General features: G+C 42.9%; 1 protein-coding gene across 8 annotated transcripts in view; it reads right to left on the minus strand.

Annotated features, from left to right (window-relative positions):
• Positions 1-26315, minus strand: part of DPF3 (double PHD fingers 3) — a 171727-nt gene that overhangs the window by 85429 nt on the left and 59983 nt on the right. For all 8 annotated transcript variants that reach the window (XR_009728923.1, XR_009728924.1, XR_009728922.1 and 5 more), the window contains exons 2-3: positions 16254-16414; positions 11137-11244 (exon numbers count right to left, since the gene is read on the minus strand). Coding sequence is in view for 5 of the 8 variants with exons in the window: in XM_061376391.1 (XP_061232375.1) it covers positions 11137-11244; positions 16254-16414 (269 nt within the window). In the remaining 3 variants the exon portion in view is untranslated. The remainder of the gene's footprint in view (positions 1-11136; positions 11245-16253; positions 16415-26315) is intronic.

Here is a 26315-nt window from a genome sequence, read left to right on the forward strand (position 1 = left end):
GGAATATTGACATTAATTGTAACTTAATAAAAACATACTTAGTATCTCTCAGGTGCAAGATGATCATGAGGTTGCAAAATGTTTACTCCAGAGAATGGAATGACAGACTGAAGGCTTACACCAAGGGAGGTGGTGGGATGTGGGATGGGAAGCCATCACACTCACTATTGTATTCTCAACAGATCTCTAAAGCTTGTCTTGTAAGATTTCAAACTGGACTTTACATTAACATTTACTGCACATTCCTTTATATTACACACCAGAAAAAATACCACCTGCTATAAATTGTATATTTTGTACTATAAAACAATTTCATTCTCTATGTGTCAGGAAAACAATAAAACTGAATCAAAGATTTTTTTAAATAATATTTTTAATGTAATGATATTCCATTATATCTCTGTTATTTTTGTTAACATTTTTTTCTATAAAATAGAATAGTGCACAAGTGCTACTTTACAGTTGATCTAGTAGCCCAGTGCCTTTACTGGGCTCTGCCTTGCAGGATGCCAAGTACCAAACCTGCAAGTCTGGTCCAACCTGGTACTTTACATGTGGATTTAATTTTAAGCATGTGGCAAGTGCCATTAATTCCAAAAAGATCACTCATGTTCTTAAAGCCCAAGCTCAGGTGCTTCCCTTGTCTGGGGTTAGACAACTTGGCATCTTATAAGACTAAACCCAGAGGACTTGATCCTATAAACCTTTTTTCATGTGATTACCAGAGAGCTCCTATAATTACTCACAAGGACATATAAAATAGATGCAGTGAATTATATAGAAGATACCCATGGCCTAGGATCTTGTGTCCAGTATGTGCATCTAAATTATTCTCTGCTTCACAAAAATCCTTTTTCAGGTGCCACTTATTCTTTTCCAGGCATTGGTATCAGCTGTACTAAGAACAGTGGCAAGGAGGTTTGCCAGCAAAGCTGTTCAGGTTCAGCTTTAGCTGCAAGACTCCTACAGGGCAGATGGCTTTCCAGCCACCCCTCCCCTGTGCTGGAGAGCTGATGATTTGAGCCTGAGGGAAACAAATCTGCCACGTTCCAGCACCTCCCCAGGTGCTATACCCTGGCGCTTCCCCAGGGATTCCCACACCCCTTCCTTCTGAGAAGCCTCTAGGGATCTGCTTGGGCAACCCACTCCAAGGCCCTACCAAGGGAATTCTGAAACATTCTTCCAAAGCCACCTTTTATCTAAGAAGAGAATCTCATTCTCAGCCTAACTGCACTCCCCTCTTTTTAAGGTTAAATCTGTTTATTTCAGAAATAAATAATCCTTATAGTTACTAACAAACATCAATGTTAACTTCATAGTAAGGAGATAAATCCCACAGCATTTTCCCTCTACAGGAGGAATAACATGTATCTTAGAGACACAGCATTCACGATCAGGCCTTGGCAGCTCAAGAGGCACATGCTGTAAAACCTCTTTCCAAAGATGCATGCTAGCAGCCAGATGTAGGTCAAACACACAGTAGCCAAGAAAAGCAAACAAGCAAAACAATGGGCTGGATAACACAGAAAGGGTGGCAGCACTACAAGTAAGGTCCCTCTCAAGCAGCCTAGGTATTTCAAGCCAATGCCATCTCAGCTGTCTGAGCTGTCCAAGCTTTCCACACACTGAGCCCTGAGATGACCTGCAGTCACACTGCAGAGGCTCTGAGGAGTTCATCAGCACAACCCATTCCTTCAGCTTTAATGGCCTACTGTAGTGATCAAAACAGCCTAGCCCCAAAGTCATCATAACTCTACTTTCACAAATACACCTAATACAGCTGAGCCTACACACAGGTGGGAAAATCACTGCTAAGTGGCTGTGCTGTTTCTGAAATAACAACAGCCTTGTGTCTGCGGGTTGCTGCACATGCAGCCTACATTCCCACTCTCAGAGATGAGACCCAGAGAACTCAGAGATTTAAGTTTCCAAAATTGCCTTATCTTGTTCAGTTGCTACTTCTGCCTTAGCCTGATGACCAGGGCCAGAGGGGTCTGGATTCAATGGGCTTTTGATAAAAGCCCAGAGAGGTTCCAAAGCCCAATGGCTCCTTCACACAGCTTTCTGGCAGTGTGGCAAACCAGCTCAGCCACACCAGAACCGGGAGTAATCTCAGGTGATTCATATGAGCAATCTTAGCTGGCTAACACAGTTCTCTTGGTAAAACTGTGCATATAAAATACTTGTAGTGACCTGTTCCAGATCCCACAAATGAAAGAGAAACTATTTACACGAAGTTAAGCCTGTAAATTCTAGCAGCGTGACTGTAGAGCTAAGCAGCAGCAACAATGTTTTTGTTTTTTTGACTGAACTATTTATGGAATAGTATTTGCTTTTCTAGAAATGAGTGTCTTTTATTGCCATACCTGCAAAATCATGAAATCCCATTTGGGGAAAAACACGTATTCACTCACACTCACTGAGCTGAACTAGTCTGAGAATTTGCAGCTTACCATGTAACAATACCCAGGAAGAACAGTGCGTGATTTGAAGAAGTAATCACAGGCCTGTCAGCTGTGACATGTAGAAGGCCAGTTTATCAGTGGCCAAACTGAAGCAAGAAGAGTTACACTGTGCAAAGCTTGAGGTATCTTTCTAACATTTACCCTGCACAGCCAGCCTCGCATAAACTGACTCAACAATTTGTCTATGGTGAGTCTCTTTATTTGTATTTAAGGGTGTGTAGCAAATTGCTCTTTTCATCACCGTCCCTGTACACAGAAGCCCAGGTTTTGCACCAGAGCTGGTACACTTTCATACCAGTTTTGCAAGGCTTCATGCTGATGGTTAAAACATTTAACACTGGCACTTAAAAGGCTTGGCAAGTGGCATGCTTTATTCATACATTCCTTTTTATTTAAAGTTCTCCGTACCCCTCCCAACTATTAACTATCTGTTAGGCACTTCTCTGAGATAGACCAATGAGGTCAATGTTTCAGCACCTCCGTGTTATACTCCAAGAAGCTGAGAGAAGAGATACCCCAGTGTCCCTGGTGCTGTGTACTCCTGTATGGGATGCAGGTGATGCAAGCATGTGATAGTGGGGCAGGACATTAAAGGCAGAGGTTGGCACCTCTACTGCAGACTGGCAATGCGACAAAGATATTTCACTGCAGAACTTCGACATCATGATTCAGTGTCAGTGAATACATGCAGAGACACGCTCTCTGGTATTCTTAGTGCCACGTAAGGAAAGCAGACTTTATCTGGCCAAAGATTTGGGCCAGCAAAGGTCCCCACTGTAGGAAGAATTTAAAGGTGGCAGATGAGATGGCATGGAGTCTGGTTAAATATGTGTAAAAAGAAGCTGCCTTGCAAGGAGGTCACACACTTACGAGTTCTCTCTCAGTGACAGAAAGTCACTTTTTCTAACCCGAGCCATAGCTAGATGTATAAGGGCCGTAGAGCAGCAGCTCCTGCCTGTGGTGCCACATCCTGCTGCAAAGGCAAGATTAGTGGGGAATTGGAGCCTACTGTTTTAATTCAGTAGCACTGATGGACTCATCTGTAAGCTGCAGACTTAGCTGATGAATAAACACCTACCTAAATCTAGGACAATATTTAGGTACTTCACTGAATAAGAAGCCCAGAAGAGAAGGCCTAGGAGAAATCAGTATTATGTTTGGTTTAAATAAAAGCTAGAGTTGGTAAAAATTAATTCCCCCCCCCCCCCCCATCTGCATGAGAGGTTCCAAATTTACTAACAAAACAATAGGAAAAAGACAGTTGGGGTGCTTAGGAATTCCTGCAGCCATTATGAATGTTTCCTTTTTCTCATACATTGAAATTTCTTATCTAGATCTAAAAAAACCCCAAACAAACAAGAAACCAAACCAAAACCACCACCCAGCATTGTGGCTCCCAGTCTTGGATTCACAGTATAAAGCTTCACGTTATTTCAAAGTGCTACAAAAATGTGACACACACACAGGTACATGATAGACCAATGTCAGGATTCAGCACGGACAGCGTGCAGATGTGCACTGGAACACATCAAATGATGATCAAATCACCAAATGAGAAGTGAAAATTATCCACTCTCCCTGTCACAAAAAGCTAAGGATTTCTTTTGTTTTCTTCTATGTGAGGTGCCAAATATAAAGCTTCTTGGGAATGGGTGAAAATAAGATCTGCTCTAGCTCAACCGGAAAGTACAGGATACATGTGGAATTGCTCAGTAAGATTCTTTGACGTGGGTCACTCAGATTCTTCAATCATGAAGCTCATCATTGTCCACTGATGTGATGTCTGACCAAACACTTGACCTGAACGCACTGCAGGATTGCTGCTCTGGCACCACCTACCAAAATCAAGGCCAGTCTCTAACACATAATAACTCTAAAGGAGGCTGTTCCTGCTCTAGCAGGAATAGGAAGGCGCTGCGTTAACCAGGTCGCTCCGTCCCATCCCCGCTTCCACTGCGCCATTCCCGCAGCAACTCGTGACTGACCCCGCTGCGGTGCCCCGGGGACGGGCCTTGCCCCCGCCGAGCGCGCGCGCGCGCCGTCCGCTGCGCCCTCTGCTGGCCGCAGCTCCCCGGCTGCCCACCGCCGATCCCACTGCAGCCAAACGCTGGAACCGGGCGTGGGAAAACCGGGAAAAACGAGGATAAAGGGAAAATAAAATCCTAAAATCAGTGATATTTTAAAATAGGGAAGAATACGTTGTTAAAGAATGAGGAGAGTTATTTTAAAAACCTTTAAAATACTTCAGAATGCAGGAGCAATTGAATAAAAAGCATATTTAAAACTAGTAAGCATAGAATCAAAGAATCATAGAATCATAGAATAGTTAGGGTTGGAAAGGAACTCAAGATCATCTGGTTCCAACCCCCCTGCCATGGGCAGGGACACCTCACACTAAACCATGTCACCCAAGGCTCTGTCCAACCTGGCCTTGAACACCACCAGGGATGGAGCATTCACAACTTCCCTAATAATAATAATAATAATAATAATATAATTTCAAGATTTTGGAGGGCAGACAGCAAAAGTCACAGAAGGTGATAACAGGCTGTTATAATCGATCTTACATGAGGAACCTAGACCAAGTCACCAAAGGATAAAAGTTGCTTCTCTCTGTCATCATATTATCTCTGCCCCAAATTTAGGCTTCATGGCAGCAAGTGTTTATAAAAGCCTGGAACAATTAAAAAATAACCTCTACACAAAAGTATCTTTGGTAAATTCACATGTGCAGACACCTGTCAGAAGTCTGAACAATAAGTACATTGATACTATTAGCCCCCTTCAGGAGTAGCATATCCAACTCATCTGAATTTTACAGATGTGTTCTATTTGGCAGCACTATTATTCTGCCAGATTTGATCCTAACACAGTCTTAATAGATTTAAAGAAGAGCTACAGGCAAGTTTTATAATATAACAGGAACCTAACCTTTAATCCCAGAGAAGTTTCCCCCTATATTAAATAGAAGCAAAACTTTTTGTTAGGATGCACCACTCCTCACAGTGTTCATAGCGAAACAGCACTGATGCCTTGTAGCACTGAACAAGAACCGACATGTGTGCAAATTGCTGAAATTAAAAGTGAAACTAGTCAATATTAATTGGCCTATCTGAGAAAAATTATACGAGGAAATTCTCATTAGTGTTTTGAATTCTTTTATAGGCTCTAATATTGTTGATAGTGGACATAGGAAACAGGGAAAGAAAAAAGAATGGGGAACTCAAGAGAGCTGAGCTTTTTCTGTGTTTGATTTCCAGCTCTGACACAAACCTAAAGTTAAATCTTCAAAGTAGTTTATCGGCTTTGTTGCTCATCTCTCTTCGATGTTGCTCATCGAAGTACTTCCTTTACTAAATTTTGTGTATTTTGCTAAAATCTACTTTAGTAAGTGACTATAGCAAAGACTATAAGAAGTTTTACGACAACTCCCAGGATGATGATCTAACACGCTGCTTGAGTCTCTAAAACTATCACATAAGTGACAGTAATGCAAATTCTGTCCTTTGCTTTTTTATTTAATCTTAACTTTGTCCTGGTGAAGTGCTCCATCTTAAAGAGCATGGGCCTCCACAGACATGCTGAGCATCTCCCGTAAGAGTTGAGGGCACTCATCACTTCCCAGGAGAAACGAAGTGTCTTGTGCAAACAGACACAGGCTTTACAGGGTAAATTGAGATGGTTGACAGAGATAATAGCTAATCTGTAAGCATTCCATTCATTCATTCATTCGTTCACAAGCACACTCACATAGGTATATTCCATGTCAGATTAAAAAGAGATCAGGTATTGCTTAAGTGGCATCTAAAAATCTCTTATCAGTACTCACCTCAAACTACTCTACCATGGCTCATAATAGCAAATGCAAAATACTTTTGTTTACTGTCACTTCCTCAACAGCTGGTAATGAAAAAAAGCCATCTCTGTAGTTCAACTGAACACTAGATTGCCCAGAGATGAGTAATAGGACAGACACTAGCACAGGACACCAGCTCATTCTCACCATGGTAGCAACACACACCAACTCTACTCCATACTCTCCAAGTGGGCGGGAAGGCTGCCTGCTGTGAGACCTCACTGTTGGCTTTCAGTACAAAACCAAAGGATGGCAGTGAATTGAGACAAAAGCTTCCCAGTCACTTTCTTTACACTTACAGAGCATGCAAAATAAAAGCTCTGCTGTGCATGTATGTACACATCTATATTTAGCCATCATGTAAAACTGAAGTAGGATACTACCAATTTAAATTCCACCAGAGTTTTTGGCCATACACACCCTATCTGTTGTCATCCGCATAGCTGCAAAGCTTGGGTAATACCTGGTTGTCAGCAGGGTTTACTGTAGGTAATACCACTTCCACAATATTAGTATGTAACCCAACACAGAATTGTGATAGCACCCAGCACCACAAAACCATTAAGCATACAGGACAAAGACCAATTAAGATTTCAAGAGTCCTTGAGGGTAGCTAGTGATCTCTTCCATTTCTAACCCTCATCTTTCTTGCCATTCTGACATTAATGAGGGCCAGAACTCTATTATTTGCCTTCACAGCATTTGCAGTTCAAGGTGGTGGGAAGAAAGCTGGAAATCGGAAAGTGCCTTTTCTGCAGAGAATCAGATTTGCTAATACCTGGTTGAACAGAAATCTAGTATCATGAGTATTATGAGAGTATTAACATCAAATAACTTTAGGACTCTACTAGAAAATCACAATATTAGCGGCATGTCAATATTGCCATGCCTGGGGATTTGTTTCAAATATATACCACTGTTCATAGGAGTCTTGACTGCTATGCTATAATGACTAACATAGCAGATCATATCCATTACAACAACGAAAACCTGGCTGCATTAGAGCCATAACACTTGGTTCTGATGATATGAATATACCACTGAAAGATGAAGACCAGCCCATATGAAAGTAAATGTCAGGAATACTTTGTGTAATTCCTAAAGGTCTGGTAATAATATTGACTGTATTGTCACTGAAGCAGTTATCTTAAGTAAGTTTTGGCAATACTTTATTTCTACTGCCTATCTGTTGGATAGGTTACTGTGTGGAATGGATCATCCTTATAAATAGCGTTAACATGAACATTGCTAGACATTTGATCAAATAACTCTACTAGGGCAATCCACACACGTAATTCTGAGTACAGTGGCAGAGGAAAACAGATATCTAAAGGCTGCATCAGTAGCACCTATTCCAGTGTTCTGATCTTTACAAACCTGGCTGTTAACTATTCTTAAAACCGAACACTTCCACTTGAAACCAAATAAAAGCAACTGACCAGGACAATAAAAACACCATGTTCTGTTAAGAAGCATGTAGCAACTGACCCCAAGAAAAACATTATAGTGCACTTGCATTTTAGAAAAAATCAGGAGACCATTTGAGCCTGATTATTTTCTTCCTCAGGTTTTGGTATTACCAAATATGAAACTCTCACTCACTAAGCTATCTCATGTACTACCTAAACCTGTAAGGTACCGAGACTACAAAAGCTGTAAATATAAATACTATATAATTAATAAGTGATATATGATACCCTTGAGCTGCTAGCAAGATAATGGTTTGCTTCTAGTTTCTGACCAGCTGATGAGTAGCCATGACTTATCAAAACAAAAAACCTAGGTCTACATATCTCCTGAAGCATGCAGAAGTCTTGACATTCTGGATACAGCTTACTACTACAATAAGCCTCCTTCAAAAGCCCAGATGCAGTCCAAGCAAGTGTTCACCCCCCCAGTGCTGACCCCACTGACTGCTGGATTGGCAACTTCTGGAACTAAGATCCCATTCTGTGTTTGTTACAGCAGCAGCCTTATGAGAAGTACTAAACAATTAATAAATGTAAAAGATAATAGAAGTGAGGTTTAGCCCTAGTTTGATGTAGAATTGCACTGCTTGTGTATGTCATATAGTATGCAACCAATTCAACAGCCTCCTACACAAAACCGAGCACAAGCCCTCTCTAGTTGCTGAGAACAGCTCTAGGCCATGACTAGGATATCCAAGACAAAGGAGGAGTGAAACTGGAACATTTTGATTAGACTTCTTCCAAATTTATTTTAAATGTCCTACAGTTCTCATCTCTGTGCTTTTTAGGGGATCTTAAATTGTGAAATCTTTGCCCCACAGTCATCTAACATTTGACTGAGGACTAAAGAGGCTAGCACAAGGTAGCTTCCTAAGCTCACCATTAGGTTTTCCCACAATGTCCCCCTCTGAAACAAATAGTATTTCTGTTGTCCATGTTGAAAATAAATTAAACTATTTTATTCTCAAATTGTCAAAAGATATCTTTAAATGGAGATCCAATGTTTCCCATAGGTTTTACACTTTCAAATCAGAGAACGGAAAAATCACATTTTTTGGCTAGTGAGTCTATTCTGGATATGCACAAATGGAATGAAATTATTTTGTGGTGTAACTGATAAGGAAAGTTAATCACTAGATAGAAATTGGTTGGAAAATAGATTTAAATGGCAGAGCAATAGAACTTGCCTTATTCTGCTGCCACTGGCACTGCAACAGAAGTAGCACTCCTGAGATGCAGAAGAGATGTTTATAGCAGGGAAAACAACACAGACATGCTGAGGTCTCTTTATCTGATAACTTCGTGGTAATTGCCTTTCGTGGCCCGTGGCATGTAGGATGCACTAATTTGGCATTCAGTGAATACAGCAAAGAAGCATAATGCAAACAAAGAAGAGTCACACTCTACACTACCCCTTTACTAAACTGCCAAGACACAGCAGCATTTGCATTATCACAAAGTCCAAGGTAGACATTTCTATGGTACAATATCATCCTCTTCCTAGAGTCCAGTCCCATTTCCATCAGTGTACCTGACTGATTTCACCAGTTCTTTCTGAGGGGCTCTGCTGGCCAGTTACAGGCATTTCTTCCTCTTAGAATCATGGAATAGTTAGGGTTGGAAAGGACCTTAAGATCATCAAGTTCCAACACCCATGGCAGGCCCATGGCAGGGTGGTTGGAACTTGATGATCTTAAGGTCCTTTCCAACCCTAACTATTCTATGATTCTATGACACCTCACACTAAACCATGTCACCCAAGGCCTCGTCCAACCTGGCCTTGAACACTGCCAGGGATGAAGCATTCACAACCTTCCTGGACAACCTATTCCAGTGCCTCACCACCCTAACAGGAAATAATTTCCTCCTTATATCCAATCTAAACTTCCCCTGTTGAAGTTTTAACCCATTACCCCTTTTCCTATCACTACAGTCCCTAATGAAGAGTCTCTCCCCAGCATCCCTATAGGCCCCCTTCAGATACTGGAAGGCTGCTATGAGGTCTCCATGCAGCCTTCTGTTCTCCACGCTAAAGAGCCCCAACTTTCTCAGCCTATCTTCATACGGGAGGTGCTCCAGTCCCTGGTAATCCTCGTGGCCCTCCTCTGGACTTGTTCCAACAGTTCCATGTCCTTTTTATGTTGAGGACACCAGAACTGCACACAATACTCCAGGTGACGTCTCACAAGAGCAGAGTAAAGGGGCAGGATCACCTCCTTCGACCTGCTGGTCACGCTCCTTTTGATGCAGCCCATTTCCCTGATGACATTTCCCTGTCCATTTCCCTGTCCATTTCCCTGCTGACATCTTCTATATTGAAGGTAGAAAGCCTTGGCACTGTTTCTGCCAAAATCAAGATGAATTTTGCCTCTAACTTTACTGGGTTTAGTACTTGCCTCTATCTGGGTTTAGAACTTGCCTTCCTTTCTCTTCACCAACTACTGCATAGAAGCAAAGCCATCAGTATTGCTGAGCATTGCTCCATTCCCAGACACCTTCTTCTGTCAAACAGTTTTTTTAAATATTCTTAATTTGTATTTTGGGGTTTTTTTTATCCCATACTTTCCATACTGGCAGTGTCTCATCTCTTAAAAACCACATACAGCTGTATGTGCGTTCTCTCTTTCTTGTAATAGCTGACCCCAATGACAGCAAGCCTTTATTACTAACTGCAGGGAAGAATGCACAACACTATGCTCTGACACAGCTGCACCTCCTTCACATCTGCTTTACAGTCACTCATTCAGCATTGAGACTCATCACTTCACGTAGTTTAATTGTAGAAGAGTACTAAGAACAATAAGAATTAAAGAAGAATGGACTAAGGTACACATACAGCCATACACATATACAAATGTGGCATATGCTCAATAGTTTTTATTGTTTTCTGTTTATAATCTGGTCACACCCCTGGTCCCCAGCCCCATTATGAAAAATCTTACCAGAGTATTCCACACACACAGCAGTCTTTTTCACAGAGATGAGGCAGCAGATGCCAGACTGAGATTTTGTATTAATAACGCACTGAGGAAATAATTAGTAATACATTGATCCTTTACATCCTTATGAATTTGCTAATAAAGGCCAGGATTCACCCCTGTGGAAGGTAAATTCAGCTCCCAGTGCATTCAGTACTAGTTGCACACATTTCTGTAAGGGATGAGTTCCATGCAGAGAGTTTAGTAGATATTGTTACAGCAAATCAAGTAACATGCAACAGATGTACAGAGAAATGGTTGGAGAGGGGCAAAAAAGATACAGTCCAAGGTCTAAATGCCAGGTTTGCACGTATACCAGCTGCTCTGCAGCAGAGGAGAGAGAGGGAGAGAGGCAAACAAATACTTACCAGGTTTAATTTCCAGCAGCTTCAGCCTGGAATCCTCAGGGGGATGCAAACGCCTCTTTTTGCGCCAGCAACGTGCCGGGTACGTGTAGAGCTGACCTGGGGCCAGGCCTGAAGGTAAAAGCAAAAAATAAATATAATCACATCTCAGTTTGCAAACCACAAGCACTGTCTCCAGCATCTTTGTTTTTGCCCTTCCAGCATCTCCTTTGTTGAAGGGTTCAATCCTGCACATCATGAGGCAGAACTACACACTCAAGGCATCCAGTGCTCCTGAGGCTCCTCAGCACCTCTTGGGATCAGGCCTACAGAGAATCTAGGTCTCACTTAGACACTTCACTCAGCTCACTGAAACCAGAGCTGCACATAAATAATTTGTGATTTCTTGAGGGTAAATAGAATTTCAGACTCTCCTGGGTCACAGGGGCGATGCTTCCTCCACGGGCAGAGAAAGCCCCTTGGGAAAGAAGAGATGAAGTTCTGACATGCAAATCATAAGGCCCTGATGCACAGAGCAGCTCAGGAAATTTTCGTCTTCCAAGTGGGAGCAAATCAATATCCATGAGGTCTGGCTATTTGGACTCTGTATTTTTCCTTGAATTCTGGATTTCTGTTTGAAGACAGATTCCTCATTCTAGTTATTACCTCCTCATGCCAACATCCTGGATGTGGGAGGAGATACAGCAGTAATGTTTATATTACTGCATGCTCCATTGAATCACATTTGGCATCACTGGCTTCTGAGCTGCCCTGGCTCTCCTGACAGACACCCCTTAGCCAACATTCAAGCTATGCTTTGCTCTCTTGTATTCAGAACACAGCAGGGCTTCGTGAATGCTACTAGGGACACAGAAGCACACTGCCAAGTGCTTCAAAGTGTCCTCAACTGCCCCAGATACTCATGACACAGAGAAATACCCAGCAAGACACAGAAAAGTTGGAAAAATTTAATTCTCTCCCTGCTCCGCCTACCCTTTCCATCCACCAATTCTGCTTTGGCTCTTCTGTCCTTCTCCTGTTGCTGTTTGTCTTGAAGGGGCTACAGAGTGTGACTGCAATTTCAGACTCATTGCCCATAGAAAACAGGTAAAATCGCATAAGAAAGGACAGGATTGGTGCTACGTTTCTAAACTGCACCAACAATGAACAGCTGGGTACCAGTGAAGTAGAACAGCTCAAGGGCAGCATGCTGGCTGAAGTGTTCTCTCATTCTTCTGAAGCAGTCAGGAGAGTGGACCAGATTGAGAACAAAACTGACCCACCAAACCAATTAAGGATAATGAGAACAACAATATCCTGTTACTTGGGGAAAACACACAACAAAATTATTCACCTCAAGAGAATGGGCCAATCAAATTCTGCAAGTGAAGCCTAAGCTCCTGGTTTGAACTATTTCAACTGTTGGAAATACCAGTTCAGACCCCAGCACTTCCCACCTACTTCTAAAGCCGCGGTGCATAAACTAAGCATCTACAGGACACTGCCTGGGTATGGCCAAACGATGGAGTATTCGCAGAGACCTTGGCTGTTCCAGGACACACAATGCTACCAAATGGTGGGGTTTCACACCCTTCTTTCATTGCTGCACAGCTTGCTGGGCATTATGTCCACCCTAAGAAAGACAGATATATTTCAGAGCAGGGCACTTAGGACTGGTCTGGGAAATAAAAATTGTGGATAACTAGCACTTCTGCAGTGTTTAGACACACTTCTTCATGGCACTTTGCAAACATTAACCACTGCAAACAATTGCTATTATGATGAGGTGAACTGTGCCTGGCTCTGATGTGAGTCATTAAAGAGGTGGAGGCAAGAAGCCTCACCCTTTCACAGCAGGTCCTCTGCAAAAACTTGCTCACAACATTGAAATGGCAGTTGCTAGACCAAAGAATAGGACAGAGAACCAGCTCTCCATTGCACAAGCCTCCACAGAGAAGTCATCTGAATGAAATAAGCACCACAGCATTGAGCATTAGTCCCAGAGAGGAAGGAACGAGGATCTATGCAGTTTTGGGGAAGTATCTGTTCATGTTCAATTACTGAGTGAGTGCTCATACATAAAAGAGCAGTTTGGATTCAGCCAGGGCAGTGAAAGTCAACCACAAATGCTGAAAGCCCAACAAGAAACAAAGCAAGTAGCCTTGAAAAAGCAGAGGTGGGAAAGCCTCTTCCCTAGAGGACCTACAGCCTACTCCAGGTGGCAGATAGATCACTAAGAGATGGATGATCCAACATCCATTTCTGCACCCCTTGAGGCAAGATCTCTGTTTCTATTCACAATACCCTTGCTCATTAATACACAGCTACTCAGTGGACTTAAAAACATATCTGACTTTTGCTTGATCCAAACCCATAAAATGCTACCTTCATTTTTCCACCTTGACCTCCACTGTGCTGGCTCACATGAAGTGTGGATCTGTGATTGTTTACACAAAGGAGGATCAACGAGGAAAAGGTCAGTTCTGAATGCTTTGAATCTAGCCCATCCACAGTTGATCTTGCAGTGCATATGGAAATGACACATATACGGGTCTTACTGTCTTCAGTACTGGTTCAGTTGTCTCTCCCTCTGGTGCCTTATAGGGCAACCAAAGAAGGTTCCAGCCATTTGCTTATAGACGGAATAGCAGAACCTGCAGTGAGCTATGTTGTTTATCTCATTAGTGTAGGAGAGTCATAACTCAAAGCTGGTGTGAAAGGCTGGGGGAGGAGGGGAACAGGAGGGAGTTATGTGCAGTATTGTGTGAAATTAACCCTGAACTCTTTATCATGAAATGCAGTTTTCTGACTCCTTTAACAAAGAGGGCAGCAAGAACCCAGGTTAATATGCTGAGATCCCGACTCTTCTCTCTGTTTTTCAAGCCTAAGTGAAAAGAGGTCCTGGAGTTTTACCATTTGTCTTTGTACAGTTTTTCAGGTTAGGGATAATAAATGGCATTGAACACAATACACAAGACAGGTACATACAGGGTGGTTGGCAGAGACTTTCCAGAGCCCTTCAGTATGGGTATAAAGTGCCTTTGTACAGCCTGGAAACAGGCATGCTAAAGCTGTAGAGGGATGATGCTTTGACCCACCACAATATTGAAAGAAATAGATGATGCAAAGACACCCAAGGGAGCACTAAATGGGCTAATAAAAATCAAGAAAGAGGAAAGTGTACATGGGGGAGGAGGGCTGCTTCATTTCGCACTGATTATTCTAATTCTAAATAACAGAGGCACAGATCTGGTAGCCAATGCAGATGTGGAAGGCATGTTTCACACTGACTCTCTGTGAAGAGTGTTCCATCATTGTCTCCTGCAGGAGAAATGCCAATGATCCCCTTTTGCAGGGTAAACTCTGATAGCTCACTATCAGAAGTGAGGAATGAAAGTTCTGCACAGTGAATTTTCTCAAGGTAGTCCAGACAGCTTGTGGCTGAGAAAGGCAAAGTGTTAAGACCTCTTGGTTCGTGATGTGATGCTATAATGCTGTTATGAAGATTTCTTCTGTAAGTGTGGAGACATCAGTGAGACCCATATAAGTCTATCTACACCTACATTTTAGCAGATGCTCTTGCCAAAACATTACTTTGTGGATACAGTGGATGTATACCTAGTTATGACTGTGCTCAAAAGGGTAAAAATAGCAGCCCCTTACTCAATGAGGTGCTAAAAGAACAGAAATTCCCTGAGTAAATGGATTAGCAAATTAAAAAAAAAAAAAAAAAAAAAGGAAAGCTAGTTTTGCCAAAGTATAACCTCTTAGGAATGGGGAATTTTCAGCTGAAATAAAAACCCAGCTGTGGTCATGAAGCAACCTACAAATGAAGGGTTAGCCCAGAACCTCAGACAACTCCCAGTTTGTAAACCACATTCAGCAGTCCCAGATTACCCCAGTTGGTTTGGCAGCTGAGACATGTTTCGGGTATTTTTAACACTGGTAAAACACCTGTTATCTTGTGCACCAGAACTGGCTGCTTTCTGGTAATACTGCAAGGCAATACTAAACCTACTTTGGCTATTTCAGTAATCGAAGCAGTGCAAGGATTGTTCCCTCAGTATGTCCTAGGAAAGGGAGAGGGAAAGTTTCAGCTAAACACTCTTCAGAAGCAGCAATTGCTTTCTGAGCCCCAGGAGGGGTGGGAAATATCCTATGTATTCCTGACATTGCACTTCCTGCAAACTGTCCAGTGGAAGAGGTAAGAGCAGGTTGTACCTTCCCGTAATTTCAGATCTGGAGTTTCGGGATTTTTTTCAGTATGGTTTATAGGAACTGGCATATGTATATGTGCATATGTGCAAGCATACTTCCAGTGCCCATGCACCCTACCACCCTCCCTGCCTGCATTCTCTGGTCTGCACTGAAAAAAAAACCAAACAAAAAATAGAACCCCAGTTTGGTGTTGTCAAAAAATCTGTTTCTCAAGCTAATGGTGTGTCAGACACTGAGCCATACTCTACAAAAATTCCCCTGGGGCTCATGAGGACTTCCGACTAAGTAACACCTACAGCCTTTGAACTGGTGACTGTCCTTTGCCTTTCAAACAAGGATTTCAGAAGAATTTACTCTAACATAGGAAAGACTGACCAAAGTCTAAAACTAACAGTGGTCTTTTCCCTTGGGCTTCACTGAGCTTTGGAACAGGCATTAGCCAAAGCTCTTTAAGGACATACATAAAACAGGAGTTACAGATATGTTTGTAACCATCAAAACAGCATTCATTCCAGTAACTGAACTCTCCTCTGTTTTACCTCAGCCTTATATCCTTCCCTATATAATTCCTTGTTTTCAGCACTGAGAAACTCCCACCTCCATTTCTCCACCCTGAAGATAATTCCAGTCTGACCTAGAGCAAAGCATTGTGTCTTCTGCTACAGACTGGGATCAATAGCATGAAAAGAGTGACGATGAAGCCTTAGAAACTACCATGCCAGGCACTTCTTTGGGTAGAGAGAGAATAATCAGGATGAGCTCTCTGCAGTTACCAAAGGAAATCCCCTGCAGGCACAGAGGTTTAGGCAGCTTCTCTTCTGTGTGGCCTGCAGCAGGTTTGAGCTTCTATTAATTAAACCCCATGAGGGCTTGGTGGCCAGCCCTCCATACACACATGCATACACACACACAATGCTACCGACCTGGTCCCCTGTGTCTCTTCTCCATCCAGATGTAGCAGTTGTTCTGAGCTACCCCCGTTTGCGAATCCAGGAAGGGAAGGCGGACGCTACGCTCAGCACACAGCCGAGAGTTGTAGCTGCGACAGTGCTCAATTGCTTCTTTGTAGAACTGGTCCCCGAGTCTGCCAAAAGAGATAGGGCAGAGAGTAAGAGAGACTGCACTGTCCCCTCAAACAAGAAGACGAAAAAAAGGACATCAGGTTGGTTTATAAGTGCACAAGCAGAAAAACTTTCTCTGATAACATGCAAAGCTTGCTGACACAAGACACTGGAGGAGCAGATCATGCAGAACGTGCCAACAAAAGATCAGACACTCTGGAACTGGACACAAATCTTTTCAGAAGTGGCACAGCTACCAAATGAGCCAATGATGCAACCACACTGGCCCATGACCCTGGGCCAGGCAACGTATACACCACAGGGAATTCATTCTATTGTTTCTCTTCCCCCGTGCTTTGTCCAGCCAATGCAGCAAACCAGTCATTTCAACCCTATGTTACAGCAACTCCTGCACTATATTTTGAGCTACCAGAAAGCCAGCCAAGCTTAGAACTTTACTCCAGCATTTCTGGTGTCAGAGAGCCCATAAAAGGAAAGGGCATAGTCCTCATACTGAGTGCTTCTGAGGTATGAAAACAACTAGGGCCATGTCTGCAGTGGTCAGACTAGACATTTGGTCATAACCCTTCCAGAGTTTGCCACACTCAAGCCTGAGGCACCAGCAGCAGCAGGCTACAATACTGACCAGTAAGATCCAGCATGGCAACTGCTGCTTTCCTCTGAGGCCCAGTGGGAGGAACAGTTCTAAAGACAATGTCACTTATTTCGTAAATAACTATTTGTTCAAAAATTCCATAGAATCTTCATCTTCCTTTGAGGAAGGTTTAAAAACTCTGCTTGCTGGAGATTACCAAAATCCTCCCTCCAAATGTTTCTAAACAGGGAAAAGCATCAAAGTAAAGCTACCCCGAGGACGCAAAGCAGCTGTCATGCTGGAGTATTGCAAAGTAGGTGGGCCACACTACTGAACCTCATTCTTGATCTATTGTCAAGGTGAAATTCAGTCGTGACATGAATAGCTAGGAAAGGTAGCCATTAGGGGCAAGTTCATTAGAAAATAGGAGTAGAGTGATACATAGCATAACTTGCTCTGACTCTGATATTCATTAGTGTGCAAAAAGAGTATAGCATGCACAGCAAAGGAGCCAAAGGGATGCATGCACAGAGATAAAAGAGGCTCCCTTTCCTGGCTTATTAGTTGTTTTCCCCACTATCCTCTTCCACAGGCACAATTGGTATTTTAAAAGTATACTCCCTTTGCACACCTCTGAATGTCAAATCACAGCAACTTGCTCTGTTTTACCATCTGTGTCTTTTTTCTGACTCACACCTTCTAAGTCACTCCTTGGTTTCACCTTTTGACTTCCGTGGAAGCCATCCTCTTTTCCCCTTGGGCTGTACTAGCCCAATACCCTCTTGCTGACAGGGGCCAACAGCAGTGGCTCAGGGAAGAGTGCAAGACCAGGGCAAATACAGAGGGAAGCACCTCTAGTTCCCCCTTCTCATGTCTGATGATCAGAACTTAGCTTCCTGAAGTCTCAGGTTACCCAATGGTGGGAATATTATGTTTAATATTTTGATGATGCTTTTGTCCTTGAATTTATCCAACCAGCTCTTCAAACCACTTATCTTTTGCATACCTAAAATGTTGTGGGGTGATGAGTTCCACAGCTGAAATGATTCATGTGAAAAAACCACTTTCTTATGCTTATGTGAAGCCGTATCTCAATTATTTATAATTACAAGCCCATAAGTCTCTCACAAAGCTTCCACCAGGTCATTTCTCTAATGAGCAGAGGGTATCCAACACACTGAGCCTCTGGATGTGGAACAAATACCATGTCTGCATGCAAAAGCCATCAGCATCCTGCTGCCCTCTGCCACTCTGACTTCAGTCGCTGCATTTCAAAGTGTCATCAAGGGAGAGAAGGGAGCAGGAATCACACTCAGGAGTCAGTATGTCCCTTGGCTACAGAGACTTAAGGGTTGTTCAGTGGGTTTGTGCAGCAGTGAACATCTGTGTGCATGTGGTGCCTCACAGACTTGTCCCCCTGCTACTGACCACCAGCTCCCGGGGAGCAGCCAGTGGGGGGATCTTTGCAGGGCAGGTGAAGGAAAAAGCTCTCTGGTCTAACATGCAGAGGGCAGAGCCATGGGTGAGAACAGTGGGATCCCTCTGGACACTGAATCCCCACAATGACCTCAAACCCCTTTTTCCATAAAAACACAGGGGGGGTGGAAGGGGAGTATAGGAGAAAGGAAAAGATAAGCTGCCCTACTATACAAAGAATGTGACTAGGAAGAAATGAAAGCTTATTAAAAGCTGTAATTAAAGTTGTACACTTGTGTAATCAAAGTCAGTAACAAGGAGACTCCAGTTGATCAAAGATTAACAGCTCTTTCCAGAAACACTTGAGCTTCCACAGAGCTATGTCATATTCACCCTATAATAGGCCAGAGATGCTCACTAACTCCAAGGAGTTTACTGGAAGGATGAGCACTGCTGTGGGACAATAAAATGCCACCCCTGCAGAGGTGTTCTTTATGCTAAAACTCACTCCACTCATCAGAATGTAACTGCTCTACAAAGCATCCATATTAACAAAACCAGTATGTCTCAGCAGCCCAGATACAGGATCTGGCTGGAGATGACCTCAGCTTCCACCTTCTTCTAAGACTGAAAATAACTGTAGATCTTAGAATATTAAATATTTGGCTTTAAATGGCACACTCAAGTGGGCTGTAGAATTAAATTTCAGATTTTTTTTAGAGAGAGAAAGGATTTTTTTTTAACCCTAATGGCAGAGAAACTGTCCAGTTAACAGGTCACATTCAGTCTTGACACAATCTTGTAATCTAGCTGTTTCATTACATTTATGTTAAAGATATTAAATATGCATCTTTTAACTTAAAGAAAAATAGTTTAGGAGAAGCATTTAGTTATCTCCATACTTTAAGAAAGCTTGCTTTGGCTCCAGTACAGCAAGCATGATCAAAACCCCCAGACCTGTAGTATTCACTGGAAACGTATTCAGATACCGTGACCTTGAGGATTTGCCCTGACTGGAATTTTTAAAAAGTGACAAATACTCAAATATAGGAAAATAAAGGAACAATATTTCCTTATGACAGTCATACCTCAGTGGAAAACAGCTTCTCTGAAATTACTTCTGGGTGGCTGGTTGTTTTGTTTTACCATTAGACTTCACTGGAGTGACTCTCACTCATTCCAAATTTCAGTTAGGTTTTGTTTTTAAGGGACTTTAAACTTCAAGATTTGTTTTCTTCGCTTTCCATGCTACATATCTAAACACAGTATATTTGGTCTTACACAGGAAAAGCAGAAAGTATTATTAGAATTGGGTTAAAAGAGGGAAAGTACAGTCCAATTGTGCTCATTATTGTGAATTCCTGGAGGTGGGACAAATACCAGTGCCCTCCCAGGAGGCTTACAACGGGGCTGGAGAGCAAGGGCGGGAATAAGACTTGAGAGTACAAGAGCTCAACAGATCAACTGAGTTTGAGCAAGCAAGATACGCAAAACAAAAAAGAAAAATAAACAGACAACATGAATAGTAAAAAAGTGTATGATATGTCAGAAAGATTAATTATCTGACATTATATGCTTCATAGTTTTCCCAAGCTGTGTTGCTATGGAACACTTACACTTCATCTCCTGAAAAAAATATCTAAAAACTATGGGGAATTTCCACATTATTTTTATGAAAAGTATGTATGAGTCAGTGCTGTGCTGTGATTGACTGCAAGGGTCGATCCTTCCTTTTGGACGTGGGAGTGAAAGGTCACACAGACTTGCCTAGATTTATATTAATGACACAAAATCATCAGCATATGCATAGATTTCGAAGACGCTGAGGAAAACAAAATGAAGGAGCAGACATGAACAACTGCAGGTCTAGGAAGGCAAATCATCCTGAAAGCAGCACAACTGGAAATGCAGAGTACAGTTATCAGCATACTGCTAAAAGCACAGAGCCCTTCAGTGCAAGGCCACAGGTGAAATCCCAGATGCTTGAGGCAGGTGGGAGGGTGACACCGCTGGCACACACACAGGCTTTGCATTGACATTCCAGCCCAAGGACACTAAAATAACCCGGTTCTGGATGACTATGAAAAGCTCCCTAGCTTGGAAAGAACAACCTGTACACCCAGAATCTCTGCAAGACTGCATGGGGGAGGTATAAGTCTACTAGGAGTTAGTGGCTCTTTTTATGTGAAAAAGGAGGGCACTGAAACTAAACAGCAGGCTTGGAGCACCAGAAGTGTAGTGTGTACAGGCAGGTGAGCACTCTGAAAACACCATCATCCCCAAAGGTCCTGGGACAGGGATGTGAGACTGGGCAATTCCATGCAGCCTTACAGGTTATCACTGGCATGGGAGCATGCACCAGGATGGAGGGTTGTCCCCTATGACTTTCATGAGGTCATTGTCCTTTTAAGCATTGAGAAACTGAGGTTTTCTGTGATGGAATCAGGTCACCTAATAACAAAGTCGGCAAAGAACAACCCTTCCCTTCTCGACCTTTGCCTGCCTGCTCTAAGTAGACAAGAAGTTTTCTGATCAAACTGTCTTACCACCGTTCTGTGCAGTACCTCCTGTACTCTGTCTAGGCATGCCTTAAACAAAAAAACCCAAAAAACAGTAAGAACTGGCCTGGTTTATAAACCTGTAAGTGAGCAACAAGGCCCAAGAGACTGGCTTCACTCCAGCTGCTCCAGGACGTTTATTTCTCTGCTGACAAGGGATCCTGATGGGCCCTGAAAGCAGCAAAGCAGCTCTCCACCACTGCTTTCCTGCCTATCCCACAAAGCCCCAGCTATCCAAGTTTCATGTTTCAGGTTAGGATCCAGAGGAGAGCACTCACTGAAGACATAAAACCAGCCAAGCTCAGCAATGATTACTGGCCCACATCACCCCCGGAGAACTTGTATAACAAAGAAGCAGTCCTCCTTAACTGCAGCCCTTAAATTTTCAACATATTCTTTAAGTATGAATCCAGATTGTCTCCAGTTCCTGAGGCCAGGCCCCTTTCTAGTCATTTCCCTCTAAAACCATGCTCACTACATGACTAGGCAAGTAAAAAGCTGATAGCACAGAAAGAAATGACTAATCATGTAACAGAAAGCAACAGACTTTTCCTTCCACAGTTTGCAATGGTCCTCAACCATGATCAAAACTATGGGACTTGCTCTCCTCAAGACCATGTAGTTTTCATTTACTATACTTTTAGCCTCTAGTCTTATATTTTAGATCATGTGATACTGTGAGGAACACTGAGGACGACCGAAAAAGACATTTTAAATCAGACTTTGTTCTTCAGCAGTACTGCCATTCAGTTTCAAACTGGGCAAGGCCTTAGAAGTGGTAGGAAAAAAGTGATGCAATGCAGCTTCAGAAAGTACTCTGCACTCTCCTTTTGGAGACATCCATGAGTGAGTCTGGAAATGAAGCACCAATGGGGCCTTCTCACAGATGGACAGAGACTAAGATATCATGCAGACACTGCTTGAGCTATCAGCTGCCCGCAACACTGCAGACCAAAAGGGATAACTTGACCAACCACACGTCTTGGCAAGTGCTGATAGAGCTGCGCTGAGCTGGCTACGCTTGCTCCTTCCACCAGATCCCAGGAGGCCCCTGACAGGAGATTGCTCCTCCTCTCCATGAACTTGAAGAATGCCACAGGGCCCAATTCTTCCACCACTTCTATCTAATATCTATGCAAAACCTCTAGGGACTATGATGAAGAATATAGGCAGCAATGCCAGCCATTATGTTGATAACACACAGTTTTGTGTATCTTTGCCCCTGCTTCATGCAGACTGCTGTCTCCCAGATTCCTCTGTGTTGAAAGCAAGGGTAGCATAGCTCTCAGAGTCAGAAGAGGTACCAGTGAGGCTGCCTGGAAGTGGGAAATGTTACAAACTATGAGCTAACATTGCTTATGATTCAGAGACAGACCCTAATGTGGACAATCTAATAGACACAATTATTAAAAGGGTCTTCCCCCCAGTCAGCATAATTCTGTTTCATGCAGTGGTCTGGTTATGCTCATGTGTGTTTTTCACATCTGGGCTGGCCTACTATGATTCTCTACCTTAAAGCAGACAAGCAATGAAGACAGAGCTAGTTGCAAAACTGTGGTACCTAAGCTATCGCAGAGCAGGCCAAAGAGATGAGTAGTCCCCAGCCTGTCCTCATGCATTTTCCTCATATGCTCTGAGCACTGGTTTTCACAAAGGGCACAGCGGACTAAGTTCAAACTGCTTCAACAGCTGCTTCTTCTTTCTAGACTCAGAAGAGCAGCTGCAACTGGAAACCTGTGCTTAGTAGAGCCCAGTATCACCAGACTCCTGCAGCACTTTTGGACAGCAGACCCCCAGGTCCAGAGCATCTTCCCAGAAGAGCTGAAGTATTCTGCTCTGTTCATCCTCACATTACATTGCAAGATGCTAACACCACATTCATGAAAAGATTCAAGTTAAAGAAAATATGACATATTCAAGAGTATTAGACCACCAAAGCCAGGCTTGCCCCCTCCTCTGGCTGAACTTCTAGCCTGTAGACAGCTCCTGAATGCTACAATCATGCACCCTTTGCAACCACAGATAGGCAGGACACCGAGACTCAACAGAAATACAGAATGACTTTCCTGATACTAGGTGAAGTGTAACAGATTGCTCAGAATCTACTACAAACTCTGAGGGCAAAGCAGAAAGTGCAGGAATGTGCAGATTCAGTTTTCTCATAATGGTCAGTTGCATCTGTCCCTGCATGACATCTTCTAATGATGTAAAGGGTGTGAATATAAGCGAAGGCAAAACAGGATTTCCAGATGTGCTACAGGATGACTCAAACATTCTGGGCTTTCAGGTTTTTAACATAAACTTGGCAGCTTTGTAAAGACCCACAAACACATGTCTATCCCAGACTCTTCAAGAGCCAGAATCATTGAGACATCTATTTCATTTCTATACAGATTGAATAATTTCACCTGATGGACAAAAAAAAGAGGCCTGTACAACTTTCCCCACCATGGGAGTCGGAGGAAAAACATGGCTAGAACTATTTCAGTAGTAGACAGAGTACGCATATTAGACAACAAAGCAGTACACAGCTGCAAGCAGACAAAGTGTTGCTGGAGCACCAGTGATTGAAGGGTAAATGAAAGGAAAGGCTTGCAAGGAGAGTTTAATGCCTTTCCTCAGGAGAACTCATACAGCCAGGTCAAAACAAACAAGCTTTCAAGCACTTGTTCAAAAGTACTGTGCCAGGTGCGTAGTCTGTATGTGGTGCAAGAGATCAGGAGCCATCAGAGAACTGATGACAAGTTCCTGGGTCACCGCTGGCACAGCCCAGACTTTACAACAGTCAAGAAGGTGCTCTGAGCTACGATTCTAGGTTGAATCCTACATCAGTGAAAGAGTAATGTGAGATTTTCCAGTACCCTCCTCTGAGCACCTAGTATTATCCTATACCCTATGTGCAGAAGGGCAGAGGGATCCTCTTTTGCCAGGCATTTATCAGCAGACTTCCCTCAGTAGGTTGTAAAACCCTACTGGCTATTTGTGGCAGAATCAACAGGCTTATCATTGCTTGAATTTTGTTGTGATGCTAAATCATAACAGAACCCAACCATACAGAATGAGCTAAATTCACTACCCTGGAAACAGTCTTAGACTGTAAATTAATCCAGTGTGAAACTACAGGTATCATCTCATGCAAAAAGAATGAAAACCCATCTGTGAAGAAAAACGACAAAAGGTAGGCACAGCTTACATTGGGGGAAAATGGATCTGACTACCCCCATCCTCACAAGTATTGTGAAAGTATGACAGCTCTGCCAGCACTTCCATTTAAAGAAAAGAAACAGCAGCACAAGTTAATACTGCCAAGAAGTGTTGTGCATCAGGGCATTTTGCTGACAGCAGCCTGCAGGCCGAATCTGGCTTTCAGGGTCAAGAGATGCTGCATCTTTGTGCAGGAAGGACCAGAGCTGGAGGTGATCCTGCAGTTATGCATGGCCTCACGCAAAGTCTGCATCAACATTCCCAGCTCCCAAAGCCAAAAAAGTGGGATTGCTTATAACTTCTGAGTATGCCCATCTTACTGAGCAGTTAATATGCAGAGTTAATGGCTAGATACAAGGGGTATCTCTGTATAGTACAAGATGAGGTGTACTTAGCTGGGGTATTTTAGAAGATTAATTGCTCAGGCCCATTCAGATATAGTGGACTGTGAACAACTATACTACAGTGCTTGTGCTTGTAGTAATTTGTCCACTTCTCCTCTTTTCTTCCATTTCCATGGAGAAGTAACAGCAGCAGTTTCCATGCCATACACTGGGCTATCTAAGCTGTTTCCAGAGACAGACTTGCATACAATCTCTATTAGACTCGGCACAGTGACCAATTAGGTTAATCTCAGAGGCAGACTCCTTGGGGATATCTCAGAGCACCTCTTTTTTCTCAGGCCAGAGTTTCTGTTTTAAAGAGATGCAGCATCATCCAATTAAATGAACAACAGGTGCGAAAGGTAATAACCTAGACCTCTTCTGCATCTGAAGACAGCAGTCAGAATTCAGCTTGGTCCTAACCTCCACAAAAAGGTCAAAAAAAATCTCTCAAATTACTAAAGGAATGAACTAATGAAAACTTCAGCAACAATATTAGATTGGACAGGACAACGTTCAAGAGATTTTTTTTTTGTATGTGTTTTTAAAGAAGCATCTCAAGCTGCTGGGGTTTGGGGCCACCAGAAGTCTTTGGTTTAGTGCAGCCATTACCTTAGGGGCCAGATGTAGTCAAAGACAAAACCTATTCATGCAACTCCCTCAGTCCTGATTTCCCAGAGTGGACCTATCTTTTGCACGCCCACATCCAGGAGAAAGGTAGATTAGTAAAAACTAATTTATTAATCAAGCTGGCACTGGGAAGCCAGCAAACCAGAGTTCTACACATTACTCTGCCATAACTTCCTTTGTAGCTTTAACAGTTCCCCTGCAGACAACATGTAACATCCTACATTTACCTCGCTAATAAACCATGTGCATTACTTTAGGCACTATCTATGCAAAAAGATGCTCAGATCATAAACGGATGTGTTCTCCCAATCCTAGTTGTGCTGGCTAAAAATGTCACCCCTTTCCTCCTATTCTGTCATGTTTAACTGCTGGTCTCCTAAAGCTTACTGTTCCCACACCTCCTGCCAGTAGCAACACTTGCATGAGTGCTCCCCGATCTACTTCAGGAAAGGCCATTTGATCTGTTTGAGCAAACCCAGCTGACATTGCCTGGGGGAGCTGAGGGTGAATTCACAAACCCCCTTCTGCCACCAAAGGTAGTCTCCAGCAGTACAGGTAGGGTTAGTCTTCATGTAGTACACTTGTTTGGTTGTAATGGGAAAAAGACTGTCCATGCTGCCAGTGGTGACAGCTATGTCACTCACTCAGCACAGCCATCCTGGGAGACACAGCATATATAAATGGAAGGAGTTTTTCCCTCCCACCACAGTTACATCATTGGCCAAAATGACATCAGCTAAGCTGACAAGAGCATTCCTTTTCATGTGCTGATATGTATCTCATCTTTCATGAAGCCATGAATCTCCATCAGATCTCAACAGGCAGTGAGGTGCCAGGAGAGAGCATGAGGGTTTTGCATGCTTTTACCCATGTCAGAGTCACAACTGTCCAAGCTCTACCTCACAGTCCTGGTCTGAAATGATATCTGTTAGCCCTCTTGGAAATTCCCAGTCTGGGATTTCCTGTGTACCTTGTGTAGTTATTGAGTAGAAAAGTACACAGTGCCATTCAATCCAGATGGCAGAATTTAGAAGAGATCAAAATAAACATGCAAATAGAAGAGCAATAGAAATGTTCCTAAATGACAGACAAGCTTCCCCATCACACAGAACTGTACTAACATTAATATCTTATGTAA

Source organism: Neopsephotus bourkii, unplaced genomic scaffold (genome assembly GCF_033783945.1).
Source record: "Neopsephotus bourkii isolate Nb327-2 ecotype Australia unplaced genomic scaffold, CSIRO-AGI_Nbou_v1 NB_1707, whole genome shotgun sequence".
Lineage (NCBI taxonomy): Eukaryota > Metazoa > Chordata > Aves > Psittaciformes > Psittacidae > Neopsephotus > Neopsephotus bourkii.